The following is a 23342-nucleotide window of genomic DNA, read 5'->3' as shown; positions in this document are numbered from 1 at the left end:
CAAAAGGAGTGGCCCAGAAACTCTAGACTTGAGCTTTGCGTCGGGGTTGGTATCCGAAGTAGAGAGACTATGGACTCGATCTATCGGGGTCTAGCACTGCGAGAGCTTGGAGAAAATGGCAGTGGTAGGCTAGGTCACTGGACGGTCTTCATGATAGAAAAGCTGACGGTTTGGACGGAGCTGTGACCGGGCGCTGTCTACGTACTCCGTGCCTCGGCAGCTAGGCTCGGTCCCTTCCGGCCCCATGAAAACGTCGTCAAGTTGGGTCAAGATAGGCATCCAGCCAACCAGTCTCAAATTGGATAATGAGGTGCTAATTGGTGGATGCGTGGACTTGGACTGAGCCTCTGGGGTGTGCAAATACATACCAAGGTATGTGAGACAGGTGGGTCTGGGGTCCTGACTCGTCACGTGCAAAGAGACTTGTTTGGAGGAAATGGAAATTGCCGCCTTTCATGGTTTTCTCCCCCAGGACAATGGGCCGGTGGTTGGCAGGTCTGGACGGGCGGCGTCGAAAACACCATACTCCTTCACTGCGGTATTTGCCAGCACTCTTATCATAGGAGTGATTTCCGGCATTTCTCAGTGCATATGGGGCGGGCTGATCTGGGGTACGATTTGGATTCTCTTTGATTACCTCATGGAGGTGGCCGGGAGATTGTTCCTTGACGGGAATCGCCGGAACAGAGGGCCCCGACCCACCTACCTACCGGTCTAACCTGAGGATACCGCTAAGTTCTTCTCCAGCTGCCCGGTCCCGATTCCCAAGGTGGCAAGGTCTAACAGTCCAAGGATAGGGCTACTAAAACAATTTTTCACGATGCCCTCATTTAGGCAAAAGCGGGTCTGCCATGCTCGTGTCAGACACGCTAAGATAGGGGACTCGGAACCCTGCAGTCGTTATCCTTTTTCATCAAGCAAAGACCTCCCCCAGGTTGCCTCATCTCAAACCATGAGGGATACAAACTCATTCGCGATTTGATGCTTCTCCACGAACCCACGCCCTACCTGTGCTTCTCTCCGTCCATGAAGTATTGTCGAGTAGCACAATTCTCGCTTGCAGCCTCCGCGTAGTGAGGCGAGTCGCGACCCATGAGCCCCGCTGCGCATCCGCTGCCGCCCTCAAGCAGTCTTCCGCCTTTGCGCACTTTGAACCAGCTCACCGAAGCCGATGTCGCCGCCGCCCTACAGAACCTCTCCGTCATCTACTGCCCCTTGGCCGTGTCCGTCGCCTTTCAGCTTAGCCCCGAGACGCAAAAGTTTGCTCATCACGATTCATCTCTCGCCGACTCTGGCTACGTGTCGGAGACAGACGACGATCATGAGGAGATTGACGGCCTAGACCACCACATAGCCGCTCTCAAAGTCGACGTCTTTGAGCGCAATTGCGCCGAGCGCTGGTTGACTGGCTTAATCGCCAGAGCCGAGACTCTTTCTTGCTTTAAATCCCAGGACGCTTGTCAAAACGCACTGGACCAGGCCTCTTGCATCCTCGAATCATTCTTCGCCGCCCCACCAGACGATGATGCCTCGGCCGAGAAGGATCAGGATTACACGCGCGATTTCGCATTCCAACTCTCGCTCCCCAAACCACCATCAGCAAGTGTTCCAGTCACCATCCGACTCAACGACAGGTTAGCGGGTACAAACTCGGCTGACCCGGACGATGTCGGTCTCCAGAGCTGGGGCGCCTCCATCGTCCTGTCGGACATCATGTGTGCCTCGCCGGAGCGCTTTCGTCTTTCCCAACCTGGACTGGGTATTTCGCCGCGCATCATTGAACTCGGCGCCGGCACGGGGCTTGTGAGTCTCATGCTCGGCAAAATGCTGCCTCACTTGGGAGCATCTAGTCCGACCATCGTGGCAACTGATTACCACCCGGCTGTGCTTGAGAACTTACGCGCCAATGTTGCCCTCAACTTCGCGACAGCCAATCCCGCCCACGTACAGACCGCCGCTCTCGACTGGGCAGCACCTGTCCTGGATGCACCGCTCCATGTTCCCGCCGACATCATCATCGCGACCGACGTCATCTACGCGCCGGAGCACGCTTTCTGGCTGCGTGACTGTGCGACTTGTCTACTCGCAGATTCTGGCGTGTTCTGGCTCCTGGTCACAGTGCGGCGCAATGGCCGTTTCAACGGCGTCAGCGACAGCGTAGAGTCTGCCTTCACGGCTGGCGACAGCCCCAAGCGGTCAGACGGCAAGAGGCTTGCCATCCTGCAATCAGAAGAACTGCTAAAACGGAGCGGAGTGGGACGAGGGGATGAGAGTGGCTACAAGCTTCTCCGAATTGGATGGGCCTACGAATAGACGATGAAATAGATGGGCCTGGCGCGATCAGACGAGACACACGACATTCTCCTCCAATAGATCATAGAGACTACATAGATAGATGATAAACAAAGGAGGCGAGCACCATAGACAGTCTGCACGGCGAGTGCATACATATCAGCATACAAATTGCAGATGTCCGCCCTCGCGTACAGTATAGATAGATTATTATGTATATATGCATACATCAACGTTGACAAGTCATTTGCAGCTCACCTACGAAAGCTGGGCCGGCCTGAGGCTTCAAAGTGAATATTCTTGACGAGGTAACTCAGAATTGCCTGGTTCTGCAGATCATCTCTATTTCAATTACATGCAACGATGCCTCTAGTCGAGATTGTTCTTCCCCGGGACTGATGCCGTGTTGCGGGGTTCGGCCCTTGACCACACCGTCACGCCGGTATCGCAGCGAGTAACGACCCCAGGCCCATGCCGAACCAGACCAATTCTGACCCATGCACCGGTAGAAACCTGCTAACTACCTGTACCCCATGGAGAACTTCATTCTAAGAACGGCCATCACTGCGGACTGGGAGGGGAAATTCGCAGAGCGGCCGCAGAGATCGGGGGCAGCAAGAGGGGTCCACATCGGAGCCGGGCCCCCGGACCCAGAAAAAATATTGACGCAGTGCTACCTTACCTTACCTTACCTTGCCAGACGCGAACGCGTCCCACACGCGATCAACTCATTGACAGCGCAACTTTCCCGCAGCATCCTGCTTGCTCTCCGATCACGACTCCGTTCTTTGCTTGTGTCTGCCCTCAATACTAGCATTCAAATTCTTCTCCGCCTGTAGCCATGCCTCGAGGTAGACCCTCGTCGAAGCTTGCGAAGCAAGGTAAGAAGAATTTCCAACTACCAAAGTCTCTCTGCCTAGCTCTCTCATATTCCCCATGCGCTCCCATTCCCATTCTATTGCGCCCTCATTGACGCCGAAAACCTCGAGCAGACATTCCCTATGACGCGATCAGTAAAATCGTAGCGCATACCCTTGATCCCGAGACCGCGCTCGTGACCCTTACCGTTCTCGCCAAAGGCTCCCGCCTAGATGTTTCCGAATGGGATGTCCAGGAGCATCAACCGACATTGCTATGCGACTACTGGGCCAGCTTTCCGGGCAAGACGCGCCAAGATGTTCTAGGAATCGGAGAGCTTTACCATCCCTTTCGTCTGCTACGCCACCGACGTGTTCGGGGCCAATGGCAAGTACTAGTGCAATGGCTTGGGTATACGAGCGAGGGAGAGGATGTTTCTTGGGAGCCAGTCGTGAAAATGCGCGCTGATGCGCCGGACGTGTTGACAGACTACTGCGGGTACGTAAACGATGAGAGTGTAAATGCTGCGCTACTCGGGCCCACGGCGCGAGGGGATGCAAGTGGCGAGGAAGAGGGTCAATCAAATGAGCCCAAGCCTCAAGTCACAACTCCTGCCGCCGCAAGACACTCAGCGAAGAGGAAGAGGGATAGTCTGGTCGAGCCTTCTGAAATTACCAGCGACAAACGACGACGCTGTAAGCCCTTCCTGTTCCCAACCGACGATGGTTGATCAATCCTTGGCTGACTCAAAGCCTAGCATCGAGACATGAATCAACACCAGCCACAAAAGCTTCCCTGCCCAGATCCTCGACGTCAGCATCCAAGCGAAGACAATCGAAAATCCCCCAAGACGACCCCCAGTCGCTATCGACCCCCAGAGCAACTGTTTCGATCCGAAAGCAATCCAAGATACCGAACGATGATAGCAAGAAAGTCGGTGCATCTCCTGCACCATCACAATCTCTGCCCCGACGGAAGAATACGCGAGGAGCCTCCATTGAACCCACAGCATCTGTCGACGCTGAGCGCCTGAGCCCTGCAGACGTCCCCCGCACAATGCTGTGGTTCATGGATGACTTCACTGTGGGCGATATGCAGAAGGTCTGCCGCTTCATCGACGAGCACTGCACAGGCAAATTGCGTCTACCTCTGTACAGTGGTGGAGACTGGGATGGGAAGGCTGCTAGCGGCAGATGGGAGGATGTTTTCATGGTAAGCCCGCTTGGACGGTTGGGTAGGTATGACGATGAGGATGAGAAGGAAGAGTGATTGGGATCGCTCTCTAGCAATGCCTGCAGAGGCAAGCAGTTTCCCGGCGTTTTGCAAGGACTGGACTGGCAATCAATCCATGTGTTCAAGGAGCGCGTTGAGCTCTGGTTTGTTGTGCAAGTCGCAGCCGCCTCGATCACTTTCAAGGAACAAAGTCGGCAGCGTAGAAAAGGACAATCTAGCTGTTCGTTGACTGATAACGAAGTTTCTGCAAACTTCCACTTCTACTCTCGTCGTCCGCTTCTCGTTGTGCTATCACTCGGCGTGCCACTGGTGTTCACGATGACAAAGTACTAGAGCATCCCGTGCTCGGCAATCAGAATATGAGCTGTTCACCAAACGCGATGAACCGGGTTTCTGCTTGCGTGTGAACAGAATGGCAGCGCGCTTAAGATCTACCAAACCTTCCAAATCTTCTGGCAGAGCATTGGGCTTTCAGCATCTTGCTTGCGCTGGTATTCATGCGCAGCTTCACCTCCGCAGTGGCTGACGGCACAGTAAGGATTTCTTTGACAAGAACAACCATGCGTAGGATGTCATCAACCACGTTATTGCGCCACCGTGCCAACTCGGACAAAGCAACAGTCTCTGGGGGTGTGCATCAGCGTATTTAGCTCACTGGGCGGTTGGAAGAGTTTTCTTCACCGGCGCTAGCGCTTGTTTGCCGACCGACCTTAAGCGCCCTACGGGCTGATTAAAGATATCAAGGTTTGCTTGTGTTAGTTTGGAGGATGCAAAACCCGGCTAACCTGTGGATTTCTGGGCCAATATTGGCTCTCAAAGCATAATTCTCTAGTGACTGTTCATGAAGTCGTGTCCTCCTTTTTTCCCGATGTATTTCTGGCGCCTCTTTGAAGTATCTCCATTCTACTGAATAGCCTGACTTGACAAACACCTGAACCGACATTTACATTTGAGTGGATTTTAAATGAAACAGCATGTTTTCTCGCTTTCTTTATGGTGAAGCATTCACTCCAAACAGGCATTTGCCGCCAACGAGTATGGCCTGATTGAGGTAGCAACAGCAAGACCAAATGATTGGATCTGATTGGGATTAGGTATAAATATGTTCTCGCGGTTTCCTCCTGCCTAAGTTTCGAGCAAGACCTTGCCGAAAATGAACTTTCCTTGATTCATTCAGCTCCACAAGATCCCAGTCACTTCAATCTATAAAATGACCGAAGTCGCTGCCTCGAAGAAATTTGCATTACTTGCCACGGGCGGCACCATCGGAACTAAGGCCAAAAACCCTGACGATGTAGATTACGGCTCTGTTGGACACGGTGAATATGTTACACTCGATCAACTCCGGAAGAATACCGGGATCGATGAAGTTGCACGAGAGCTCGGTGTCGGCATCCAGCCTGAGAAATTTGAATCCATCGATAGTACTGCGGTCACCTCCAAAGTTTGGAACGATATTGGTCAAAGATGCGAAGGGTTGTCTAGAGACAAAGATATCAAGGCCATCATCATCACCCATGGAACAGCAAGCCTTGAAGAGACTGCATTCACTCTATCTATGGTCTTGAGACTGAGGACTCCAGTCATCGTCACTGGTTCCATGAGCCCCTTGAATGGAACATCCTCAGATGCATCGGCCAATCTCATCGCCGCGTTCCGCGTGGCTGCTTACATGTCCAACCATGATTATGAGGGGGTTTTGGTGGTGTTGAACAACGAAATACATCTGCCCCGTTTTGTCACTAAAACTCACACCCAGAATCACGACGCCTTTAAGTCACCAAATTTCAAATCCATCGGTCGCATTATCAAGGGCGAAGTCAAATTCGACGAGATGGAACCGCCAAAGCTTCCCGCAAATCTTGGGTTCACTGTCCAAATGCTTGCCAACGCTCCGCGCGTCGACATAGTGTGCAGCTACGTGGGTGCTGATAGCGTGGGCATCGACGCGTATGTCAAGGCTAGAGCAAGGGGGATCATATCCATGGGCTTTGCGCCTGGACTAGGAACACCGGCAGAGAAAGTTGGGCTTGATGTTGCCATTAAAGGTGGCTGTGTGGTGGTTCAGTCGGTACGAGTTTTATCTGGGAATGTTACCGACAGTGAAGACCACAAGAAGATGGGCATCATTTCTGGGAACAACCTCAGCCCCTGGATAGCGAGAATCGTTGTCCAACTTGCGATTAGTAAGAGCGATGAGACTAAAGTGGATGTCAAAGACATACTCTGTGAGGCGTTCAGAAATCTTTAGTTTGCTTTAAGGAGATTATGCCGAGCTACGAAATGGCACTCTTGGTCTCATGCTACACCTGCATTAAGGGGATTTCTTTCGGAACGAAGTCTTAATAGAGCGATCTGTTCGAGCCATAGTTAACGGGACAACGCGCAGTTACTTATTCTTATTGACTATATAAACATAATAAGGGCCATCAGTTGACACGAATGTGCAATAATCACATGCGATTCTCCCCTGCCAGGCAGTGAATGACAAGACTTGGCTATTAAAATCACGGTGCCTGACAGCTAAGGTGGCTAATGAAAGACAGATGGATATGTGCTGCAAAATATAAATTCTGAACCTAATTCAATTGAAGATATCTCTTGAATAATGGTAATGCCATAAGGACAGGCGCAGCCACTATAATTTTGAACAACACGGCGAGGCCTTGGCTGTGCATAGCGCATCATCACCATAAAGACAGAACCAGTCCTGTCATGGTCTTAGACAAGCTTCCGTATCACATAATCACGGAAGTGTAAACTTATTTTTCATCTTTCATATCTATCTCTCATTGAGGGTTTGATGGCGTGAAGATTTGCGTGGCAATCCCTCGCCAATCTTTATCCTCATTTATCCATTATAGGAAGAGGGGAGGTAGGGCTCTTCGGGCTGTTGCAGAGACCTACTTCCATCTTGGAGGGGTTGATGTGCATCAGATACCTAGAGAAAATACAGCAAAGTGCTATAATTCTCTCTTGCCGGAAGGTTGTCTTACTGACAAGTGTACCACCACTTTCAATTCAATATGGCTTCTATGAACCGTCAAGCTAATGAGTAGATATACAAAACATGTGATTCCTTATAACATACTTCATCTAGCAGGCTCTATCTCCTTCCAAATTGCCTTGTCTCTACTCGAGATGCACTGTTCATTCATCGTGGAGAAGGTAAATCCCAGGCCCTTACCCGAAACGCATTCCAATACATTTCATGCCACCCTGACATATGGTGAGGCACACACTCACATATCCTAGCTTATCTTTGATATCTGTAATATGAAATGAATTGGCGTTCATCGTACTTGTAAGTACATAACGTTGGGAACTTTGCAATGCTTTTGGCAACGATAACATTAGTGATGCCCAAGTCCTTGCCTATTTATGTGAGCTGACGTGACATTTTCCTCAACCTCATACCTTGACGTTATTCTTCTCTGATATCAAATCATATGCAAACATGCCGTCGTCGTGATTTGAGAATTTCATGTCCGAAGACCGTTCGTGCTCTTTGACTTCTGGCTCCACGTCTTTATGCCCACATACGAAGTTTTCCTCGGCATCTGTTGGCGGTTGCGGTGTCGATTGCTCATGATCTGTAGCCTCCCCCTCTGGATCGAGATACTCTGGCTTTCCCGTCCTCATTTCTCTTCGTATAAGCTCAATCTCGATGACTATGCGTCCTTCGGGCTTCATCTTTTGGCGTAGGCTGTCACCATCACAGTCAAAATATAATCCCCAAATACCACCATCTTCCAAGACTGCACAGAAGCCTTCCCATCCACAAAAGGTAAGCCTACGATCTTGTCGAGTACACTCCCACGGCCCAGTCACATTACCATCCGCAATGGCACGGTTGCCAAAGCGGACTTGATATGTAACGGGATCGACGAATATCCAATTCATGATAGGTGCCTCATGGGTAATAGTGCTCACTAGCCCCGAGAAGCGTGAGTCCGGGTAAGGAAGATAATAGCCCTCGAACGGGTGACCGAAAGGAACATCATGAGCTGTGCCGGTGTCCACAAATAGCTGTTCAATTATTTAGGGTTCTGATACGCAAGGAGATGGAGAAAGCTTACTCTATCGCCAGAAAGGACGACTTGACGTCCTTCGAGGTAAGGGCTGAACTGTGATGACTTGGGACAGTGCAATACAAGGTTGTTCTTTCGACTTCGATGCTCTTCTCGACGCGATCTGGCCATGGAAGCCTTGATGCCTTCAGAGGCGCCCACAGCAGTGGCGAAGCTGATGAGTAGTGAGAGAGCCATCTCCCTTTGCATCTGCTAAGGCTGTGTGGAAGATAATAGTGTTATCCAGAGCTCTGTGGACGGTTGAGAGATGGTTTGTAGCGGGAACTCTGATTCCACGTAACGATGACTTGAAGGATTTCGTCAGTGAGATGCGACTCTGCCCACCAGTAGTCCTAGCGATTTGTCTCTTTCACACGGGTGAGTGGATGACCAGGCAATCGTTTTGCCGCTCATTTCAGGCCGTTGAGGACAGCGTGGTAGCGATAGTCTCGGGAAATCGTTCGATTCAACCCCATAAGTCAGAATAATGCTTGGAGTGTTTCAGACTTCGAAACCTCGAAAGATCAGAAGAGACGTTAGAAAAAGGATTGGAGATCATCGGCTGATGCCTGTGGAGCTTCCTGGCAGCTTCTGACAGAAGACGGCATTCTATGCCTTTTGAAGAGATGCCAGATACAATGCCCATGCTGCAGATCTTCGATAGTGCCTGGTGGTCCCTGATTGATGTTGTTGAAACTCTCCGGCACAAGGACCCTGACCAGGGTCCAGTAGCTGCAGGACCCTTGTCAAAGCTCCCATGAAGACATCCTGAGACACAGGCGAACCCCAATGCAACCCACAAACGTTCTATCGACTCACCCACATCGTACCATGCGAACCATTTTTCAGATGTTCTGGAAACAAGAGTGCCATTCCGCATGAGCGAACCGCGCCGACCGACGCGTTCTGGCCAAGACCGACAAAACACGACGCAAGATACGATCCGAGCGGCTGGTTTCAACATCAGACGATGTCATTTTGCTACCAAGTTGATCGCTGGTTCTGTAGCAAATATGATTCCAGAGGCATAGATGGGGAAGGAGGATAGCATCAAGTAATTATACCGGGCTCTGTCAGCCGAGTTCGGGATCGAAGCTTAAAGCTCACCATGCTCCCCCTCCATCATGGCCAACCAAGTCACATCTCAATCCAAATTACAGAGCACCACGTCAATCACTGAAAAGAAGCCAGCGGGAACAGGTTCCCCCATCGCCACAATATCAGCAAAATTTGACGCCAAACAGCAGCAACCACCACCTGTTCCACGAAGGCCAAATCACGCGTCGCGATCCTCAAGCACCTCGTCAAAGCGGATATCTGCTGTCGCTGTCCCTATAGAACCCTCGGTCAAGCCATTCGAGGATTACTCTGCTGTGCCAGGAGCCCTCAGAAGATCCCTTTCTTTCAAGATCCCCATTCGAGTCGCAACCGACAACCTTTCACCAGCCAACCGCTCTCGTGCTCAGTCACTACCACAGGAACACCAATCTGACGATCCCAGTCATCAACACCATCACCCAAAACGAGGCTCTCTTTCATCGATAGGGGAGAAAACGACCGCAGAGGCCCCGAAAGAACCGCAAGCCACCAGCCCGACACTTTCGATCAAATCACTTTCAGAGCAATTTCTGAAAGAACGTGGCCTACTCAACTCCGAACCAGTAGACGAAACAAGCTCACCTGAGGAGCTCCAGCATTCATTGCAAGATCAAGTTGTCAGATATCTAACCACAATGTCTTCCCCGTAAGCTTCAATATTAGCTCCGTTTTGTTGGGTTCGACGTCTAATCTTCACTGTCATCTAGAGCAAAGACCCCAGCGGAAGAGCAGTCTCGTGCGCCTGCCTATCCCACATCCTACCCACCAGCCAACACAGGGATGAGGGGAAACATGCCCGCACCAGGCCTCCCTGTTCCCATGCCCAACCTGTCTGGCACCGCAAATGGCCCTGTTGGTATGCCAATGACTTTCAATACGCGGCTCAAGTTTCCTCTTTTGCTAATACGACTTCAGGTAACCTGCTCAGAGGCCCTGTTGATGAGAACGGGAAGTTGACCAAAGCTGCTCTGATGGTTGGCATCAAGTTGGACCTGGAAGCCGAGGTTCACTTGACTGCTCGCGTCCGCGGTGACATCCTTGTTGGTTTATACTAAAGCCCCGTGGTCTACGACGAGAAGTGCACGCACGGAAATCACAAAGAGTGGCCAGTCACTAGGAACCTGTCCATCAAATGGTGCAGAGCGACACGACATTGCGCCTTGCAACAAGTCACCCTGTGCTTCACAGGCATAAGTTGCCCCGATTAGGTATGGCTCGAATTTGGAACCTGTAAGGCAGGAGATGGGAGTCTTTGTATTTTGTTTGAACAGTAAAGATGATTCAGATTAAGTCGACGGGGCGACGATCCTTTCCAGCGACAAGTATCGAAGTTTAGCAGTCTTCAAGCAGAAACATTAAATTGACCGAGCGTTGAGAATTGGGACAAATGTGTCCATATCGAACATAAACGAATGTATAACCTCAAATGCTGTCTTTAACAACCTTGGTTGGGCACATGGAATGAACCACTTGGGCGCCTCTGGCAGCTTCGCAAGCTGTGCTGAAGGCCAAGCAAAATCGCCCAATATTGCCCGACATTGATCTTGTCCTTTACTCGTCTCGCTAGGATTTAGCGATTTAACTCAATCGTCCGTCATCCGCTTCCCAAAAAATGACTAGAATGAAAGTTGAACCATCTAGCTCCTAGCAATGAAGCACAAAGTTTTAGGACCGCATGTGGTGATTAGGTACTTGGTGACCTGCATGTTATTTCGGAGTATCCACCATGATCTGGCGCTGTTTTGCCCATTCAACGATGCGATCATACTTGGGACACCTATGCTGGGAGTTGAAGTCTGGCTGAATACCCCGAGAGCCATTTATGTGTAAGAACGGGGTTACATCAGCCGAGCACTGCAGTCGTATACGTAATGCCTCGATACAATGATCAACATGCTGTAGAAGTCAGCTTCGGAAGCAAACCAGCAAATCAGTCCAGTCAAGTCACTCAATGCAAAGTTTTGGACTTGGGGAGCGCTTACGGCAAGCACAAGATCCTCTCCACCGTGGAAGGCCGGATCGTCGCTATAATCGAATTCGGATCTGTGCACAAACTGACGTACGAGATTCAAGCAATGAAGGTTGTGGAAAACTTCGAGGCCAGCCAAAAGATAGCCTGGCTTTGTGCGTGCCCAGGAGTCACCGCCGGTACCATGTGATGTCTTGTTCAATGCTGGTAAATATTCATCCGATAAGTCGAATGATCCATCTAATACCAATCTGGATCAGTAGGCCATTTTGAAATAAACTAGGGGCCGTTCGTGCAACTTACAATACCACAGATCCTTCCATTTTGCTTCCAACTCTGGAGTCGGCCTTCCTTTATAAGGGCTGGTCTTCCAGAATGCATTGTCAAACTGCACATCTTCGTATTCCAAAATATCTTGAACGGGTGCTGTGTATCTCATGAGTCTGGGACACTACCAATCGTTTGAAAGAGGTGCGATGCTGGACTCACACAAAACATTAAGCTTCCTGACGCACTGCAAATCCGATGGTCCTGCTGGGTTGAGGTGGAACCAAGTCGAGAGCCCAAGAAGTACACAGCTTATCCAAAAGAAAGGAAAAGAAAATGTTTCGAATGAAGTTTTGCTTTTTTTAGCGGGCAGTTGCATGTTATTGCCATCCAAGAAGAATGCTTCTTCTTCTGCTTGGAGATCTCGTTCGTGGCGAGACTGTCCTGTCTTACTGAACACCATTGACGCCGATTCTTCAAGAAAAGTGACAATCAAAATGGAAGGAAATTGCAAGTATCAACTATTAGGGTACTCTCTTAAGCTCTGTGGTTGTTCAAAATCCGAGAGCTGACCGTTAGTTAGTTTTCACTGATGTGAAGCGACAGACGAGGGGCTCCTTGCAAATATGACTCGCCATCGGACAGGGTGGATTTCTCTATCTTTGAGACAAGGGGAGTTTATGATAAGGAAAACATCATTGAGGCCCGACAGCTGCACAGGACACAATGAGTCAGTTTTCGGGGCCGACTAATCGACCTTCTGCATTCGTCTAGTCGGGCGGATCTAGAAAGCTTGTTTTCTTCCATCGACACGAATTTGTCTGTTCGAATATGCAACTGACCACCAGGTTTCCTTGAAAATGCGCAGCAGCTAACGCGGGTCTCAAAAGCTTGTTTCTCTAGAAGGAAACATCCAGATGAACCAGTCTCGACCACCAAGCCAACCAATATGGTCAGCATAGATCCCGAATCCCACATTATGAACAAGCAATGTCTTTTGCTCATGTTTATTCAAGCTGCTGGTTCAACTCACTTTACTGAGTTACTTGAGACTTCTCCGTGCAGCTCAGTCCATCACCGAGTTTCGCAGGTTGGCAGGCACCAAAGTCAATGTGTTTACTCTATTTCCTTCCATTACTCAGATTAAATTCATTTGCGAACTCACCACCGTTCTGATCCCTGTAGGCTCCGCAGCAGAAGTTCCAAACATGTGGGATAACCCATGTCGATGTACGTGAAGCAATCAGTGACTTCGCGCCATGTACAAGATTGACGTGGATAGTCGGAGAAGTTTCCATGTACTATGGCGCGGATGAAGCTTACGCCTGCCCAGGCCTGGATTAGCTGCAGTGATAACGTGATTGAAATCGCGTTCATACCACGCCTTGGCTCGGTTACTTGAGATAAGTGCGCCGATAGCAGCAGGTTGAATTCACTGTTGTTCGCCTTGTGGAAACGGCTATTTAAACACACTGCCTTTCCATTTCCAAAGAGATTTGTCAAAGAATCAACTTCAGTCTCCCCCTAACAAAGAAACACAATGAGAATTTTCAACGTTCTGCTCCTCGGAGGAGCCTCTTTGATTGTTGCTGCCCCTACCGGTGTTATGAACGAAGAGACACGCGAAGCCAGCATTTCTTTCCTCGAGTCTACGCATTACAAGAAATCCCCCAACGCTGCTGCAGAGCCGGCACCTGCTATTGAGTTCCTTGACTCTGTTCACTACAAGAGGACCCCCGAAGCCGAGGCTGCAGCCGAACCTATAACCAAACCTTTGGAGTCTGTCCACTACAAGCGCTCTCCCAAGGCGGACGCCGAGCCATCAATTTCATTCCTCGAATCAGTACATTACAAGAAGCAGGCTGAGCCTGCAGCTGAGCCTGCGATCGAATTTTTGGAATCTGTCCACTACTAAGTGACAAGGGATGTGCAGCACCTATTCGCTGTGGGTAAGTCGGATCATGTTTGCCACTAAAGTTCAAGTCAAGGAATCTCAGCTAATTGACCCTAGTATCAAGTTTTGAAGTACCCCTCGGGCTCTCAGAGTGGAAGCATTAATTAACTGGAAGGATTATCGAGCGACTTTTGTAGACATTCTCTCCAGTCTAGTTGTCTATCTAGTCAACATCACATCAGGTGGGAAGGATTTGTAGACTCGTAGCCAGGTGCAAGGATAGTATAACTTCCTACTTGCAATATTACGACTATCCTTAAGTTCTCATTGCGCTCACGATCGTAATGACCTGATTGCGCCTTGGATATTGTAGATTACAATTGGCATTCCAGTGGAAAGTAGCAGACAGTGGCTACGTAAGCGTCACCATCAGTCAATCGACAGTGGCACACACTTAAAATGATCATACTCTTGATGAACATCTAGGCTGTGGTGCAATTACAACATAATGTACAGGTGCCTTCAGCAGTCACATTGAAGTAAGCGTTCATAGTTCAGTGATGAAACTCAAATTTAGCACAACACAATGCCCGATCTACACTCTATAGCATCTTCTAGGGCTGAAATTCCTTGTGCGACAAACAGCATTGCACATCCTGGCGTGGAGGTCGAATACAAGGAGGGTTGTGGTTGCAGAGATTCACAATCAAACAACCGTGGTCAGAGCAATAGATTGGACCTGGGCAGCCTTTCCGACTATTATTGTTGCTTGCCGTTTCATCGACCAGATGTGTAGGATTGAAACAAGCGGGATTGTCACATAGGTGTGACACATGATCATTTGGGTTTCGCTTGTGAAGTTGCGCGTAGGCGACGATGTGAAGTAGGTACGCTCTCGAAGCTTTCCTGCCAGTGAGGCCTTTTTTCGCTTTGGCATTGCTCTTTGTCCATATCTATGGTAGAAGTACGATTAGTGTTTGAAGCTAGAGCAGACTTCTAGGAAGCTGACCTGAGCGTAACCATCTCGGGTGCGACATCCAATTGGAACATGACAACCAAGTTTTGTGTCAACTTCACATCTTTTGGCGCGTCTTTTGGCAATCAATGACTTGGCACGGACCCAGCCAAGGTCGTCCATAATGTTTATACGAGCTCGAGCCATTTTGAACCCGGTACGAGTGAGAGGGATAAAGAAGAGCAGGATATCTACTCCGTCACGAGAGGATACAATATCCTCTTTTAAGGTCGGGTAATCGATGAGCTTTGGCAGTGGAGCAGGAGCATTCGTTACTTAATTTCGCAATCGATTAAATCCACCTCCCGCAACGCCCGCACGCGGGGCCGCCGAATGCATACACCCACCGGGGTTTGATAAAGTAAGGTACCTTAATGATTGACTGAGCCTAGCCCAGTATTGGAATATCTAGACAAGACCGATACTGGGGGGTGGGCGGGTGATGATCTTGGCCCTTCGCACATCGCTTGGGACGTTCCACGAACCAGTAAATGATAATCGCTGTTAAATTGTTAACGGCCTGTGTGATATCGTTCGGTGATGCTCATGCGACTGGCAACAGCGCGGAGACTTGTGATATTGATATTTTATGAGGATTGATAAGACAACGTACCTAGAATAGGTCTTCGCGAGCCCGAACATGGGTAACACCAAAACTCTATGTTATTAAGTGGCAATTTGCTTTTTATTGGGATTGTTTGGTAAGCAACTCCATTTTATTCGTCTACAGCGGTCGCTGATGCACAGAGAGGCCTACGAACACTTGAGGTGGTAGTCATGTATGCACTCGCGAACCGCAGCTTCGAAACATCAAAATACGACGGGTTAAGACAATCGATTACTACAATATTGACATATCCTGTATTCTGATGCTCTATGGCATAAAAATTCTGCGTTTCATTCCATTGAATGTCGTGGCGACCTGATCAAGGCAAGTTCTGGGGAGCGTAGCTTTGGTCAGGGTTTACCGCCTGGCCGTTCACCAGCTGCTTGTCGGTGTAGGCGGGCCAAACAATAAGCTTCTGGTCCGTGACAGAGAAGGTTGTGAATCCCGCATCCGGACCGAACTGTCCGCTCCAGCCCGATGTAACAGAGAAAGCTCCACATTTGGCGTTTGAGGCAGCGCGGCTTGCAGGTGCGCCGGTAGTTGTGAATTTGCAGGCTGTGGGATCTGCGATGTGGGTGTTGATGTTGAAGCTATAGTCGCAAGAGGTATCCTCAGCATTGCAGGTGCGGGTAAAACCTTCAATGGTCCATTCCGCGACACCCGCGGCCATCATTGACTTAACCTCACGCTTCGAAACGGGTGAGCCGGAGACGGCAGAGGCAGCAGTCAGGGCTGTGAGGAAGAGGTTGGTGATCTGCATTATCGCGAGGTCTTGAGGAAACAATTTGAGTTGTAAATGAAATTGAGAAGGGAGTGATTGTTTGTAACTGTTGGCTTGTATTGGACAACGTGGTGTTTTGAGTTGAAATACCGTCCGGAGTGGCGGCGGACGAGCGGATTTATACCAGTCAAGAGTCAAGGTTGTATTACTGGAGGCCAACAAATAGATGAGCACAGATCAATGGTATGACAACAAGCTCGTGGGTACTCAAACGATTGAGAAAGTGACGTTGCCATCGTATTCCCTCTCCCTGCGTCGGTGGACCTTGGACTCTCGCTAAGTTCCCCGTCACTGCCTTCAATCCCCATTTCATGATCCATCATGACAGCAGCTTAGTGCGGATGTGAACCAGCAATGTGTCATAGTCCAGCCAAAAAGTTCCTATGCGGTCATAACAACCTGCCTTCCGGGTCACTTTGATCGCTTAAGGTAATTGCCTATACGCCTCGCGGTTCAGTTGGCTCAAGCCGTCGGTCATACGTGGCTTAGAAGCATACGCATCCGCTGGATGGTCCTTCCTTTAGCTACCATTCGGTGGAATGATGGCTCGCAAGACCACTGCACAATGAATCCTCCAATCCATCGAGGCAAGATTCTCGTATTCAGGGTCGCATGCATTCTCATTTCTGACTTGAATTCCAGGCACATGACGCAGGTTATGTAACCTCGATATTAATACGAGCGCTATCTGCCGGGGCTGATTAACCTAAACAAGGCACGACTCCACGTTCTAATCTGCTTTCGGGCCTCCGATTGCCCCGAGGCTTCATCGCCCCAGAAGCATGCCGCCCCCGCTGATCTACCTTTATTTCGATTGATCATTCCTAGTGCTCCCATAATCCTAAGTTTAGCCACATAGTTCTGACCAACGGTGTGTGATTGATGTTGCCCGTTGGATTCATAATTCTCCACCTGCATTACACTAAAACACAACACTGAACTACTCAGGACTTCTCCCTGCAGTCATCGACCGCCAAGCTGGAGTGCGGCATGTAGTTGCCAGTACGCCAAACTGATCGACGAAGCCAGTCTTGCAAACAGCGAGCGAAGGCTTTGCTATCTCGTAGGCAGGCAGGTCTCAGTTTCGTTGATCTGCATGAGCTGATGTTAAACTCTCCCTTGCAAGATCCTCGCATCCTGTAGGACTGACTGACTGCGACATCGCTCATCTTCAGGTGTGAAGTACTAATGTGTATGAAAATCATAGTCGTAACGCTGTGAGCACATTGTGTGCAGACAGATAGACTCATCAACGTACTTTCACACATGTGACTCAGATGAAATTCAATTCGAACTGTATCGATACATGCAGCAAAATACTTGGATTTCGTAATTTCTGAGCGTCTTGGAACGTGCGTATGCTAATTACATTTGCGAGGATTTCTCGCCGTATTAAAAGGCACCCTAGAAATCCGACCAGGTAGAACGACGACCCCATGTGCTGCTTGCTAAAAAGCGAGGAGGAAAGTCAAGAAACATTGTTTCGACTAAGACAATGACGATGATGCATTGAACTCGCACGAGTTCTGACTTCCATTTTCAAGGGAGAGATGAAACTCACATGTTTGAAACAATATTCGTAGCTGATCGCGGGGACAAATGGGATCGCCAGCGCATAGATAGGACTCAAGTGAATCAGATTTTCCGCACAAAACTAGAATCCCTTGAAGTTCAACTCTGATATTTCACATGGTATGCAGTTATACCCACGTATATATAAGCAGGTCTGCAGTCTTCAAGGCCCACGTTAATCGGTAAATATTCAAGGAAATGCGTAAAACATTGCCTCTCATAAATACCTTAGGCTGATTGAAATATGAGGATTGAATAAGACCTGCTTTGAGAATTTCAACTATGACTTCTTTATTGCTTTGGGATTAGAGATTCGCTTTGCGTTACTTGATGTACCTACGGTATCGTGGATTCACTTAACAGATGCCGGAAGTCATCCTTCGTAGATTCAAGGTTCCTAGTACTCATTACCTCCTTCTTGAGACTTCGATCCGCAACACGAGTGACGTTAGAAGGAGACAAATCAAGTCGCGACATCACATACCTGGGGACTTCGTTCATCCACGGTCAGGACATGAAAGTCTTGAGTTATGAGTTTGACTTGTTCTTGCGGACGGCACAACATACGCCGTTCTCAGAGACTACGTATCTCATCAAGGCACTAGCACCCACAGCACATATAGAATTAATCAACGCTTTCTCAATTTGAATCACTAAACTATTCTAGAGACCGACTTTAACTGCCTGCAACCTCGAACCCAACTAATTTCCATCGGAAAGGCACTTCGAGATGTCCGAGTGCATATATATAGATCGGCCTGGCCTTCTTGTCATCACTACTCTTCATCGCTCAGGTCACCATATCATGTGCGGGCAGGGAACTGAGTTCGTCAATGACCGTATCCTTGTACAGCTCGAGTATTCTGAGAAGGGTTATCACGAGGCAAAAACCTGGATGTCATTTATGTTCCACCTATCTTTCCGAGATATCTTGTCTGCGCCCATCATACCACCCAACTCCAGTCTTGATGTCTCAAACGGATGAACGAGAAGCGACAGGCAAATCACTGCACAAGTGCGTGTGTAGGGCAGCAAAGTTTAGACAGACGAACTCAGGCGTTTGAGCAATTTTCTTCCTATTCCCGGACCGCTATCCTCAACAGGTTAAAAGACTGCGATCTCAACACCTCGAGCCTTAGCAGCTTCTTCTATGTCAAATGTATCAGTTCCCTCCCTGGATGCTTCTTCAAGAACCTCGTCAACTATATTTATGAGCCGAAATGAGTCTTTCCTCAAGAACGATGACCGCACATCGTCGAAAACCTGCTTCCACTCTGGATGAGCATTTAGGATGGGGACTTCGAGGCTGCCTATCACTAAAGGATACATGAGCCCGTTGTGAACCAGAAGGTGGTGGTTGGCAGGCATTTCAACTGCCCTGTATAGTGCGTAAACCGATGCCGCCAAACGACACATGACGACTTCTCTTGACGGGAATGATGTCATGTCACCTGAGTGAGGTCCCGGCCGGTTCTCATCATCGGATGATGCCAACTTTCTTCTAGATCGGTATAATCGCCTCACATGTAAGACCGCTGTATACCGCCAGCAGTCCCAAAGCATGCATTGGGCATGCTCACCAATCTCTCCCGGCCAAGTCCAGAGCTGGGATTCTATGTCACTCGCGCTGCTCTCCCTCATATCAGCGAGAATATCTAGCAGCGATCTGGGCAGTCCCGATACGGTCTCTACCCCACCGAGCCTACCGCCTTTCCAAGAATCTTGGACTTTTCGTAGGTGGCGCCAAACATTCATGCTCGGTGTTATTCGACCAATCACCATGATATCCATGTCCATGATAGACAAGACTTCGATGGAGTGCCGGATGGTGAACTCATGGTCGGCTGAGGGCAGCAGATGACTCAAGTTCGTCTCTAAATGGTACAGGCCGGCCATGAGCTGAAGATACATCGTCCAAGGGCGAGCTTGAAGCAGCTACATAAAGGCTGTGGGTTAGTAATGGATATCAGATTCGAGACGTTTGTACGCGTGAGATATGGGTAGCCGATTCGCATACGGCGAAGCTATGCATTTTCGAGACTTACACATAGACTACAGAGAAGCAGGCCAGCAGAGACGGTGGATCCATCGAAGGAGTTGTGTCGGCTTTCTAATTCCGATCGGAAAGTTTGGAGCGCGTGATCGACGTATTCCATTGACGAGACTGAGAAACCGTCGTCTAGGTATGCTTGGATAGCACCACAGACGATAGCAAATGCTTGACTTTTCTCTGCCATTGAGACAAAGTGAGATTTCATCCAACCAGAGCTCTCAGTGGTGTAGAGTCGGTGCATCCCCGCGTTGAGAACTTGCGACATGGTCAGTACTCGAATACCTATACGTGACAGGGCCAAGCGGCGAATGACTTACATCTCTGGAAAAGCTGCCGTTTCGGGTCATTGGTGCCGCCGGGCGATGGTGCCAAATATGAGATTTCAGAGTGTGACCCCGGTGTATCTGATTCTTGAGCGGGCCCGGACAGCTTCGGTGTATCGGCCCCGGGAGATGCTGAGGATGATCCAGTGTGGTGTAGTGGATCTTCAGCGTTCGGCAGATAGCTATCAAAAGTAGTTGAGTTGGCGCTCGCTTTGTTCGCAGCAAGGTCAGGGATTGCGGCCCCAGCAAATCGACCCCGCGAGGCTATTCCGTTGGTCCACTTGAGTGTGGTGTTATAGCCCTCGCACTGGATGCCACGCCTTTGGCATGCTCGGCAATCTGGACGCGTCTCGTCGCATTTCCGTTTCCGCCTCTTACAATTGGAGCATCCTCCCCTAGAGCGACCCATCGATAACCTACTGATGGCTGTCGAGTGAGGTCAGCGTAATCGTTATCTGTTCAAGCCATGCAATTGACTGCTCAGCGGAGTTCTCGAAATGGCCGACCTTGCCGACGATGAATGAAGAATTGAGATTTCAACTTCCCAAGAAAGGCAGACGGGGCCGCGAGCGCATATATATGCCGAATAGGGCATGGCTCAGACGCTCGATTCTGGGGTCCAAGCAATCATGTTGCAGCTTCATAAATGCGGGGGCGAGGCCGCTAAGACAAATAGAGTTCTCTGTTATCCATGCGGAATGCCCTCGGAAAGAAAGGGATGAGGGTCCAGCAGGGACTTGCCAGTACATGGCGTCAAGACCTCGTCAGACTTGCTGGTTAGTGTACACTCACAGGGACTGTAATCAAGTCCCCAGTCCTGTTATCACAACGGCATTGGTCATTCTCGCCATGGTCTTCATCGTCTCCGATTTCGACCGGGGCTCTCGAAGATTATCATCCTGATCTAAACGTGGTGCAGGTGCTTCAGTCTCCTATGACTGAAAAGGGTTAACCTGGGCGCGTGGCTTATCGTGGCACACACCAAAATCCCAGCTGTCACACAACTTCGAGTAGTACCCAGGCCGAAATAGAAGTCTCCTGAGAAGGTCAACTTACCTTCGTATTTTATATTAAATGCCCGTTGCCTGCTCGACTCATTGCTGTGTCTGCATCAAATGCGACAATATTCTAGGCTGGTTCCTAAACGCAACAGCACCTCACCACATCTAGCCCATAAGCCCACTATTGTTTGTGTCTCCTTCTGCTCTCGCCTCAACGCTGTGGTAGAGAGTTCCCGATGGACGTCCCAGCAGTGACAATGGCTCAACATACACCCCTTCCTCCGGGAACAGTTCACTTGCTCAATTGTATGCCTCTTACTCGAAGTCTTTGAAGTCCTGTGCTGACGTCTGCGTTCTACCCCAGATGAGGACGCTACAGAGTCCCCAATATTTGTTCTATCCCCAACTCCATCGTCAGACCCGAACGACCCACTGGTACGGATTCTGCTGTTTGCGATGCTCCGGTAATGACATCTTCTTACTCTTTGAATGCGTGAAATAGAACTGGAGCAAATGGAGAAAGTATCTCAACTACAGTCTTGCCATGGGCGTCACCGTGGCCGCTTTCACCAAGTACGTTAGAGCCACATCGGTTTTCCAATCCATCTGTTGCCCTTCGCGGACCAACTCCCCGGCTGACGATTTGTTTGCTTTCCTCCATAGCCTCTCGATCCAAACCGTCTTCTGGCAACAGATGACCGTTGATCTCGATGTGTCTATCAACCAACTCAGCAACGCGCAGTCCGCTCAGCTTGCAGGACTTGCCACAGGCTGCATTTTCTTCATTCCGTTCACAATCAAGTATGGTCGTCGCTTAACGTACTTAGTTTCCACAGCGATTCTTGCTGCAGCAGCGTGGTGGACATCTTCTATGCATTCATACGCAGAACTTATTTCCACAGCTGTAATCACGGGACTAGCTGGCGCTATAAACGAGACCGCGGTGCAAATGACTGTAATACTTATCAAAATCCCCTGGTCTTATCTCGCCTTTTCGCTAATGATTCTTTCCTGCAACAGATTGCCGATATTTTCTTCGTTCACCAGCGAGGTTCTGCCAACGGTCTCTATTTTACTGCCGTAATGGCAGGAAGCTTTTTGACGCCTTTGGCTGCCGGCTCCCAAGCCGTGACTCAGGGATGGCGCTGGTCATACTACGCCCTCTCTATCTCTCTGACAGTTCTCTTTTTCATGTTTGTTTTCTTGTATGAAGAGACCAAATATATTCCCATAAGCCTCGGCGAAAGCGACCTTACAGACGACAACTCACCGATTGGCGGGAATGATATGGCAAAAGTCAGAAGCCTTGATAAAGGCGGTCTGGAGCTGAACTACATGCGGTCCAATCCCGCTACGAATGTCCCACTGAATTCTTACCGCGAACGCATGCGATTATTGACACCAACCTCGGAATCCTTACTGCGAGTTTTCATCTTGCCACTTCATGTCATTACTCTTCCACACGTCATGTTCACTGCTCTTCAGTTTGCATCCGGTGTTTGCTGGCTAGTACTGTTCATGTCGGTTGTATCCGTCGTCTTTTCTGCGCCCCCCTACAATTTCAATACTGCAGCAATCGGATATATGAACCTAGGACCTTTTGTTGGAAACATTTTCGGCAGTATTTACGGCGGACCTTTAGCAGACTGGACTGTTTTGCGCTTGGCTAAGAGGAATGGGGGCGTTTTCGAGCCGGAAATGCGACTGTATCCCTTATTTCTACCCGTGATCACGATGGCTGGTGGTATTGTCATGTTTGGAGTCACCGCGGATCGAGTAAGTCACCTTTGCGCCACATGTCTTCTTTTGCTCCATCGACTGGTTAAACTAACAGCTCTAGGGAATGCATTGGATCTTCCCTAGCATCGGCGGCGCACTATTCGCATTTGGCCTTGGTGCAAATGGAGACATCACCTTTACATTTGTTATTGATACTTATCGAGAGGTGAATGCATTAATATTCGATACAATGACTTTGACTAACATATGGTTCCACAGCTGACTGCCGAAGCCTTTGTTGGTGTCGCATTTGTCCGTAATGCTGTCAGCGTAGGTGTCCCTTCGGCGCTTGTGCCCTGGATGTCAAACATGGGCCTTACCAATATGTACATTCTGAGTGGGGTTATCTCTCTTCTCATCGGTCTTTTGTATGTTCCTATGATCATCTGGGGCAAGCGCATTCGCACCATTCTGGCTCCCCGATACTTGCGACTTGTGGAGAGGCGCATGCAGATTTAGTGTGCTGAGTACGTGTATCTTATTTTGCCAGCCTGACCAGAGGTTTGCTTGTATGTAAGAACTTTGGCACC

General features: G+C 49.4%; 11 protein-coding genes across 11 annotated transcripts; 6 read left to right on the top strand and 5 right to left on the bottom strand.

Annotated features, from left to right (window-relative positions):
* Positions 1-1092: 1092 nt before the first annotated feature.
* On the top strand, positions 1093-2313 carry CPAR01_13462 (methyltransferase domain-containing protein; the record flags this gene model as incomplete). The annotated part of the gene is made up of 1 exon (XM_060497716.1): positions 1093-2313. The coding sequence occupies one exon, from the start codon at positions 1093-1095 to the stop codon at positions 2311-2313; it is 1221 nt and encodes a 406-aa protein (XP_060344109.1).
* An 820-nt stretch (positions 2314-3133) lies between these two features.
* Positions 3134-4419, top strand: CPAR01_13461 (uncharacterized protein; the record flags this gene model as incomplete). Its single annotated transcript, XM_060497715.1, has 3 exons — positions 3134-3173; positions 3285-3845; positions 3908-4419. 3 exons carry the CDS (start codon positions 3134-3136, stop codon positions 4417-4419), a joined length of 1113 nt encoding a protein of 370 aa, XP_060344108.1.
* A 1174-nt stretch (positions 4420-5593) lies between these two features.
* On the top strand, positions 5594-6634 carry CPAR01_13460 (asparaginase; the record flags this gene model as incomplete). Its single annotated transcript, XM_060497714.1, has 1 exon — positions 5594-6634. The coding sequence occupies one exon, from the start codon at positions 5594-5596 to the stop codon at positions 6632-6634; it is 1041 nt and encodes a 346-aa protein (XP_060344107.1).
* A 1160-nt stretch (positions 6635-7794) lies between these two features.
* Positions 7795-8663, bottom strand: CPAR01_13459 (uncharacterized protein; the record flags this gene model as incomplete). Its single annotated transcript, XM_060497713.1, has 2 exons — positions 7795-8412; positions 8463-8663. 2 exons carry the CDS (start codon positions 8661-8663, stop codon positions 7795-7797), a joined length of 819 nt encoding a protein of 272 aa, XP_060344106.1.
* A 914-nt stretch (positions 8664-9577) lies between these two features.
* CPAR01_13458 (uncharacterized protein) lies at positions 9578-10606 on the top strand (the record flags this gene model as incomplete). The annotated part of the gene is made up of 3 exons (XM_060497712.1): positions 9578-10197; positions 10259-10407; positions 10467-10606. The coding sequence occupies 3 exons, from the start codon at positions 9578-9580 to the stop codon at positions 10604-10606; spliced, it is 909 nt and encodes a 302-aa protein (XP_060344105.1).
* A 783-nt stretch (positions 10607-11389) lies between these two features.
* On the bottom strand, positions 11390-11843 carry CPAR01_13457 (uncharacterized protein; the record flags this gene model as incomplete). Its single annotated transcript, XM_060497711.1, has 2 exons — positions 11390-11771; positions 11824-11843. 2 exons carry the CDS (start codon positions 11841-11843, stop codon positions 11390-11392), a joined length of 402 nt encoding a protein of 133 aa, XP_060344104.1.
* A 1484-nt stretch (positions 11844-13327) lies between these two features.
* Positions 13328-13702, top strand: CPAR01_13456 (uncharacterized protein; the record flags this gene model as incomplete). The annotated part of the gene is made up of 1 exon (XM_060497710.1): positions 13328-13702. The coding sequence occupies one exon, from the start codon at positions 13328-13330 to the stop codon at positions 13700-13702; it is 375 nt and encodes a 124-aa protein (XP_060344103.1).
* A 593-nt stretch (positions 13703-14295) lies between these two features.
* CPAR01_13455 (uncharacterized protein) lies at positions 14296-14843 on the bottom strand (the record flags this gene model as incomplete). Its single annotated transcript, XM_060497709.1, has 2 exons — positions 14296-14634; positions 14676-14843. The coding sequence occupies 2 exons, from the start codon at positions 14841-14843 to the stop codon at positions 14296-14298; spliced, it is 507 nt and encodes a 168-aa protein (XP_060344102.1).
* Positions 14844-15622: 779 nt separating this feature from the next.
* On the bottom strand, positions 15623-16063 carry CPAR01_13454 (uncharacterized protein; the record flags this gene model as incomplete). The annotated part of the gene is made up of 1 exon (XM_060497708.1): positions 15623-16063. The coding sequence occupies one exon, from the start codon at positions 16061-16063 to the stop codon at positions 15623-15625; it is 441 nt and encodes a 146-aa protein (XP_060344101.1).
* Positions 16064-18760: 2697 nt separating this feature from the next.
* Positions 18761-20441, bottom strand: CPAR01_13453 (uncharacterized protein; the record flags this gene model as incomplete). Its single annotated transcript, XM_060497707.1, has 4 exons — positions 18761-19591; positions 19702-19964; positions 20027-20371; positions 20411-20441. 4 exons carry the CDS (start codon positions 20439-20441, stop codon positions 18761-18763), a joined length of 1470 nt encoding a protein of 489 aa, XP_060344100.1.
* Positions 20442-21269: 828 nt separating this feature from the next.
* On the top strand, positions 21270-23271 carry CPAR01_13452 (major facilitator superfamily transporter; the record flags this gene model as incomplete). Its single annotated transcript, XM_060497706.1, has 6 exons — positions 21270-21339; positions 21398-21468; positions 21536-21988; positions 22054-22809; positions 22874-22978; positions 23032-23271. 6 exons carry the CDS (start codon positions 21270-21272, stop codon positions 23269-23271), a joined length of 1695 nt encoding a protein of 564 aa, XP_060344099.1.
* Positions 23272-23342: the final 71 nt, after the last annotated feature.

Source organism: Colletotrichum paranaense (assembly GCF_030867605.1).
Source record: "Colletotrichum paranaense strain IMI 384185 chromosome Unknown Scaffold_12.1, whole genome shotgun sequence".
NCBI classification, from domain to species: Eukaryota; Fungi; Ascomycota; class Sordariomycetes; order Glomerellales; family Glomerellaceae; genus Colletotrichum; species Colletotrichum paranaense.
The sequence above is the reverse complement of the archived record's forward strand: the minus strand, read 5'-3'. Positions and strand labels throughout refer to the sequence as shown.